The sequence below is a fragment of the Balearica regulorum genome, chromosome 1, assembly GCF_011004875.1.
Source record: "Balearica regulorum gibbericeps isolate bBalReg1 chromosome 1, bBalReg1.pri, whole genome shotgun sequence".
In the NCBI taxonomy this organism is placed as follows: Eukaryota; Metazoa; Chordata; class Aves; order Gruiformes; family Gruidae; genus Balearica; species Balearica regulorum.
Window position 1 is genome coordinate 127876369 of NC_046184.1, and position 7204 is coordinate 127883572.

Here is a 7204-nt window from a genome sequence, read left to right on the forward strand (position 1 = left end):
CCTCCTTAAATTGGCTCTCTGCCAGTGGAAATAGCAGTGAAGTGCATGGTCCAATAACAGTAAATTTAAATTCAGGATTCCTATTTCGATATCCAAAATGCCATGGCGATATGATGCAAAGCACTGACCTGACAAAAAAAAAATAAGAAAGAAAAAATAATTTTCTTTTGCAGCTTCAGATTTGTTTAAGACATGTTGAAGGGCTGATTTTGCATCATTACCGTTTATACCAGATTAGACATCACCTACTTTCAAGCAGCTGGCAGAAAGGTCTAAATCTGGTATAAACTCTTTTTAGAGCAAAAGCTCTGTAGATTCAGGGGTCGGCATGTCTTGACTGGGGGCAGATCAACTGTCTTTGGCTCAGGCAGCATCAGTCAAGCTCTGAATATGCTCCTCCTAAGGAATCCTTTGGCCATCAAAGGAGGAGGCAACAGTGCCATCAGGAATACATGGTACAGCATATGGGCAGAACATTGCTCATGGTGATACTTTTCCCTTAATCCCCACTTATTTTCAAAAAAACACTCCATTAAAATTGGGGACCTCTGAACAGTGGTCAATCTAACAAGCGGACAGTCACAATGAGAAATGCAGTATACTTAATGAAAAACAGCAACAGACTTAAATTCCAAAACCTTCTTTTAATAGCATATTTCTCTTTTACAAAAGACAACTTGCTAATCATATCCTTATAACAATATTTCACATTCAACCCTTTTTTTTCCAGAGAAGTTCACTTCTCTTGTGCTAATCACCAAACTGAGCCTCAGTTTTACATGTGATCTTAAGATCAAATTTTATTTTTCAGCATTTACACTGGAAAGAATAGTAGGTATTTAGAGGATATCAGGATCCACTTACCCACTGGAAAAAACATCTCTCTCAAGCTAATGGTGCACTAAAGCACTGACAGCATAAAAACAAATGCTTGTTTGGTCTTGTCCTGGAACTGAAGTCTTGCCCTCTGGCCAAGAACCAAATGTGCTACCAGATGAGTGATATCGAGACACTGAAGAGCAACACGGAAGAGTAAGACTAACAAGACTGCACTGTATCACCTTCATATCCAAGGCTTTCGTCTGAGTTTTAAAGAAAAAAACAGAAAAAACCCAAACCAAAATAAAACCCTAAAAAAAGCCATAAACAAGTAATTCTTTGTCTAGAAGCATGTAAATCTATTCATGACTGTACCACAAGGAGCCTGGTATTACTCATGTAACATTAGATCTTTCAGCAGAAACCGGACACATGCACTTTTTGGTAAAAGTGTTTTCATGCATTTTCCATCAAAACATAATTACCTGTCTGTGATGGATTTTTTTTTCTTTTTGATTTTATATAGAAACCTTTGTTGCATTTAATTTAGATTGAATGCTATGGACAGGTAGAACCCAAACTTGAAAATAAAGACTGTTCAAATTGTTAAATATCAATGTGAAAAAAAAACTAATAAATGTTTCTAGGACATTCTCAGTGTTTTAGCTCTGAAAGAGATGACCTACCCTGAATAAAATGTACATGTACATTAGGATACATTAAGAGAAATAAGTCCTTACATGTGGTTATGAGAGAAGGAGATACACTTATAACTACAGTAATGTAATTTCTGGCACTGCATAGTAAATAAAATTTCAGTTTCAGTATGGGATACTCATTTTGATATAATTATCAAAGACAAAGACTTTCTGTATAAGCTGGTCTGGAAAATGAACTGTAGAATTGCATCTATATTTGAGACTTGGTTGAAAGAGAAATGCCTTGAAAAATTAAACACCTGCAACTCATATTGCTACATCAGGAAAAATTTCCACTGTAGACATGGTGTAAAAGTTAAATATTGCTTCTGTCTATGACCCTGTGTAAGCTGCATCCTCCCATAAGAAGCAGAACGTTCCCACAATTGGAGTCCAAGGTCAAAACTGCAAAGGCAATGATCCGACACTTGACTGTACCATGCTTTCCCATGTACCTTCCAAGTTACAAACTCATAAAAACCACAGTTAGACTCCACCGTCAGTCTAGTCATATGTACCTCATGGGAGAAATGCTACTGAAGCCAACGAAAAGCTCAGGGATGCTCATTTTCTAAAACTCAGTGAGATTTATCTCTGAAGTTAGTGGACATCCCTCCAAAAAAATCCAACAAAATACTAAGAAGAAGGAAGAAGACTAAAAAAGGCAAAAAAAACCCCTCTGAAATCCTAACATGTTGAGAAAACACTGATGAATATAACAGGACACAATCTAGAATGGCAATGAAATGTTCTAGACAAATAAATGAGTGCTTTCCCATTAGCAGTGATACCATTCAAATGAAAAATTTGGTAAAATTTTATATTATTAAATTTGTTTTGGAATTCAAAGTATTTTTTTTCTTCTTGAAGGATGTTTGGTGAAATGGTATTGTTTTCTACTCCAGGGACCCAACTGACCTGTCTGCAAACTGTAGACATCACTTCATTGGTACAATGTAACAGTTCACTACTGCAAAGCCAATAAAGGACTTTATCATATTTGGGTCTGTGGAAAAAAATGCATTTCATAGGTAAAAACAAAGGTATAATAATCTAGATTCTGGACAACCTGCATTTGGAAAAGAAGGTTTAATTGAGGCAGATAACCCACTAGTGCTTTATATACCTTTACATAAAAGTGCCTTTTGCGCCATTTGTAAAGCATATCCCTTCTGAGTCCAACTGTGAAGAAATACTTAGAGAGAAATGACTGTATGACTACTTATGTAAGCTGATAGGATAGTACTGACTTTACAGGGAAAAGAAATTGCTGAGATCCAGCCTAAAGTTATTTTGTTTCTAAGAAATCCAAAGCACTCTATGGTATTTGCTTAAAAAAACATGCATACTTTTATTGAAATAAAATGTAGCCTTCCAGGAGTGATTCAGACATCCCTTGGTAGCAGATATTGATGGAGCAGGTACAAAAGGTTGCTTGCAACTGGCTGTTTTCTCTAAATCTGTGCCAAGGTTCTTCGAGATCACATGAAACATAAAATGTTTCTGGTTTAGCCCATATGCAGCAGACAGAAGTACATCTTTACTTTCTGTAGCAATTAAGTACTCCTCTCTGATGTACCCACTTTCACTTAACCCAGCTGAGAAAGTAAATATGCTTATTTTTAATTCAAGAGTAAAATCATGTTCGGACAATCACTATTCCCCTATCCCTCCTGGGTAAACATCAAGGCCTTGAAGGATTCTTTCCTTGCTTTGGAGTCCATATGCCACTCAGAAGAGATGGGTCTCATAAAAGTGGGTATCTAGAGTCTAGGAGGAAAGATTCACTTCAGAACAAGTGGAGCTTGAAAAAAAAATGGAAATGTTTTAAACTGATGAATGGAACAACATGAGATCAGAAAGATGGGCCATGCATTGCAGAGCAGAAGAAGGGAATTATTAATGGAGGACGGTTTCATAGGGGATCCACATGGGTGCTGCAGGGATGCCAGTCCCAGGGTGCCCTGATGGAGACTTGTCTGCACCCCAACCTCACAGAGCCACGCTAGTTTGGGCAGGAGCATGTCTGCTTCTCCCTCCTAGCACAGCATCAGTAAGGTGTTAATTAGGCACATGGGGCATCACTCCTTAGGATGGTCATATGCAAGACCCCTTGGTATCATTAGTGGCATCTCCTCCTTCCCCTCCTGAGGGAATTTTATTATTAGGACCAGTTCCTCCCCCTCCCCCCCCCAACAGACCTTTTCTCTCTCCTGCCCCAGACGGCTCGGCTGCATGCTGGAAGAGCAGCAGGGCCTGCCGCCAGGTCGCCACGGTGCTGGCACATTGCGAGGGCAAAACGAGGGCGCGGCGTTAGCAGCCTTCCTCCTCCCGCCCTACCCTGCTCAAATAGGGCCGCGATAATACGAACGGGGCCGGGGGGCTGGAAAGAGGGGGAGAGAAGGGCCGTCCTGTGGCCCCGCACTGGGCGAAGATGGGGGCTTTTGGCAGGGACGGCCAGCTCGCCGGCTCCCTCTAGACATCGTTGTCTCAGGAAAAGAGGAGGGTTTTCTTTTTCTCTGTTTTTTCCCCTCCCCTCTCTCTCTTTTCCAGCCAGTAAAGAGTGTCTGCCCCTTTGAACCGCTGGTACAGCGCCTGCGGTTGCACACACACACACACGCGCGCGCACACACACACGCACACACCGCCGCCGGCTATAAATAAGTTAAGAGCCGGGCAGAGGGTGAGCAGTGCGCGTCTCCCGGCGGGCCGAGGCGGCAGAGACTGCTGCCGCCCCGCCGAGCCTCCCAGGCGGCTCAGCCCAGCCGGCGCGGCCCCTGGGTGCCGTAGCCCCTGGGTGCCATGGCGTGCGTGGAGCGCTGCCGCTGCTGCGCGGACAGCAGGCGGCACAGCAGCATCCTCTACAACATCCTCAGGAGCGAGGAGCGGGCGGCGTCGCCGGCGGGACAGGGGCCGAGGCGGGGGCCGGCGTCCCGCGGCTGCCCGTGCGGGTCGCGGCGGCGGGTGGCCCTGAGGAGCCCGCAGGTGGCGTGCAAGGCGGCCTCGGCCGTGCTGGTCAAGACGCTGCGCTTCGTACAGAACGTGCCCTGCTTCCAGGAGCTGCCCCTGGAAGAGCAGCTCCTGCTGGTCCGCAGCTGCTGGGCGCCCCTCCTGGTGCTGGGGCTGGCGCAGGACCGGGTGCAGTTCGAAACGGTGGAGAGCGCGGAGCCCAGCATGCTGCAGAGGATCCTCACCACCCGGCGACAAGGCGAGCAGCCCCCGCCGCGGGGACCGGCGCCGGGCCGGCCGCACCACAGCCCCGGCGGCCTGCACCTGCCCTCGGCCGGCGAGATTCAGGCTATCAAGGGCTTCCTGGCCAAGTGCTGGAGCCTGGATATCAGCACCAAAGAGTACGCTTACCTCAAGGGAACGGTGCTCTTCAACCCGGGTGAGTGACCGGACGCGGCGGCAGGGCGGCGAGGGTCTCTTCTCTCACGGGGAACCGGGGACGGGCGGGGAGCAGGCTAACGGGGAGAGCCCGTCTGTATCCCCAGCGAAGCGGGGTGGATCCAGGGCTTTTCCTCAGGCGGAAAAAGGTGGAGGAGAGGGACGCGGGGCAAGCTTTCGCCCCACTGTTTCCTTCCTCCTCAGGGCCCCGGCTGGCAGGCAGGGAGCCAGCCGTTAACGGCCGCCCCGCGTGCCCTTACCGGCTGGAGGGGCTTCCGGCTGCGGCTAGATCGGGGGTCCCGAGGGCTGGCGCCTTCCACAGAGACTTTCCGCGAACACCACAAACCCGAAGCAGTCGCTTAGGGAAAATTAAGAGTCAGCAGCGGTTCCCTGTTCGCTTCCGAGCGGAGCGCCTGGCGGCGACTCCTTAGAGGGAGGCGGCTGGAGCGGGGGGACCCGGTGGCGGGTCTAAGCCTGCTCTCCCCGGGAGGTTTGCACGCCGCGGAAAGAAAGCAAGAGAAGGCTCGGGGCTTCCAGGAACAAGGTGCTGTTTCGGCTTTGTGTGTAGCATTTATGACGGGTTGTTTTTTTTTTTTTTTTTTTGCCGTCTCTCTTTGTGGAGGAATCTATAGATCCAGCTCAACCAAGTGATTATTATGTGGGTGACTTACCTGAAAAATAGCTGGCAGGTTGGATACGGCACTTCCTACGTATGGCACTACCGTGTGAAAGTGGGACATGGCGCTGCCTGTGCTCCCGCTGTGAGCTGTTAGTTAGACTGAAAAGGGGAAATTCTGCACTCTCTGTCTTTCAGTACCCTTACTATGATTCGCCAGGAAACTTTCTGTCCTACATTGGAGTTAATGCTGCTTGCCACTTGTAATCTGGAGCTACCCAGAAACAGTTATTGAAAGTTGCCATAAATGTGAACAATGCATTTTGTAGAAGTGAACAAGTTAACAAGTTATTTTTATTGTCTTCCCCGCTGTTTACAGATTGCATTTGCCACCCTAAAGGTGTTTTGGAGACCATTCTTCAATCAAAGTTTTTGTTTTATCATCTAATTTATTTAACACTTAAGTGAATGTTGACAAACATTGTATTTAAAGTTTGTGTGGTAGAGTACTGAATGTGCAAAACACCAGCATGATTTTAAACTGCCCTATAAAATTTCGCATGTTGATTCTGCATAGGAGAAGTCCTCTAGCAATTTAATTTGCTTCATTCCTTGAGTAATAAATACAATCTGTAAGCTGTACAGTTGTTCTGTAAGAAGAATGTTGTTTTATAAACAAAACATATGTAAACAAAATAATTTATTTTTCTTTTCAGATCTACCTGGACTGCAGTGTACACAGTACATTGAAGGACTGCAGAGGGAAGCCCAACAAGCTCTGAATGAACATGTCAGACTCATTCACAGAGGTGATGAAGCCAGATTTGCCAAGCTGAATGTTGTTCTGTCCTTGTTAAGATCTATTAATGCTAATGTGATTGCCGAACTATTCTTTAGGCCCATCATTGGAGCAGTGAACATGGATGACATGCTTTTGGAAATGCTTTGTGCAAAATTATAAAGGCATGTAAAATAATGAAAATAAATCCAATGCAAAGGAAGTCCTAGAGCAGAATAGTGTAAAGTACTGTAAATAAACTAACTTATTGTTTTTACATAGATAGTATTTTTGTATTCCATAATAAATATTCTTCAAGTTCTGAAATTAATTTTTATTAAACACAATGTTTTTGGAATAAGATTACAGTCATCAAAACAAGCTTTAAGGTAGTGGAGAATGTTCATAACTGAAGTCAACTGGCTATTCTTTTACCATGTCTCTGAATAAAGATCACACTTACTATATTGTACTTCCAAGGTGAGTAATTCCTGCTTTTTCAAAATAAGCAGCAGTCTAGGTTTACATTTTAAACATAGTTGGCATACAGAAAGGAGGAATGAACAAGCCATTTACTTTGCATATTTCAGTAATATTAAAATAGGGTACTGTAGTCAATTCTGCTCATATCAAAGCTCTATTAAAGATTTACTGCAGTTGGTAAACTACTTCTATTGATTTTAACAGGCTTGAAGTCTATAAAGAATAAAAGAAAATATTCACAAAAGATTTTCTTCCATATAGGGAAAATGCATTAGGAATATTTTGAGGCTTAATGAACCTTAAAGTAGCTTGGCCAACTCTAAGGCTTATGGTAAAACATTCCATTCAACACATGTTGGGCTCCAGGAGAATAAAATATTCCTCAAAACAACAAGCAAACAAAACCAACTCTAAAAATATCCA

General features: G+C 44.4%; 1 protein-coding gene and 1 long non-coding RNA gene across 2 annotated transcripts; one reads left to right on the forward strand and one right to left on the reverse strand.

The window, feature by feature from the left end:
* Positions 1 to 3796: 3796 nt before the first annotated feature.
* LOC142604900 (uncharacterized) lies at positions 3797 to 5221 on the reverse strand. The gene is made up of 3 exons (XR_012838749.1): positions 5165 to 5221; positions 4878 to 4999; positions 3797 to 3900 (listed from the first exon to the last, which is right to left on the reverse strand). It is a non-coding gene; the product is annotated as an uncharacterized LOC142604900 (long non-coding RNA).
* NR0B1 (nuclear receptor subfamily 0 group B member 1) lies at positions 4060 to 6777 on the forward strand. The gene is made up of 2 exons (XM_075774489.1): positions 4060 to 4905; positions 6237 to 6777. Exons 1-2 carry the CDS (start codon positions 4320 to 4322, stop codon positions 6479 to 6481), a joined length of 831 nt encoding a protein of 276 aa, XP_075630604.1. The 5' UTR covers positions 4060 to 4319; the 3' UTR covers positions 6482 to 6777.
* The last annotated feature ends 427 nt before the right edge of the window (positions 6778 to 7204 follow it).

Excerpts from the sequence above, each read along its gene's own strand:
- NR0B1 (XM_075774489.1), top strand. The coding sequence starts at position 4,320 with ATGGCGTGCGTGGAGCGCTGCCGCTGCTGCGCGGACAGCAGGCGGCAC. Across the intron at positions 4,906-6,236 it reads AACGGTGCTCTTCAACCCGG|ATCTACCTGGACTGCAGTGT; the intron begins GTGAGTGACCGG and ends TTTTCTTTTCAG.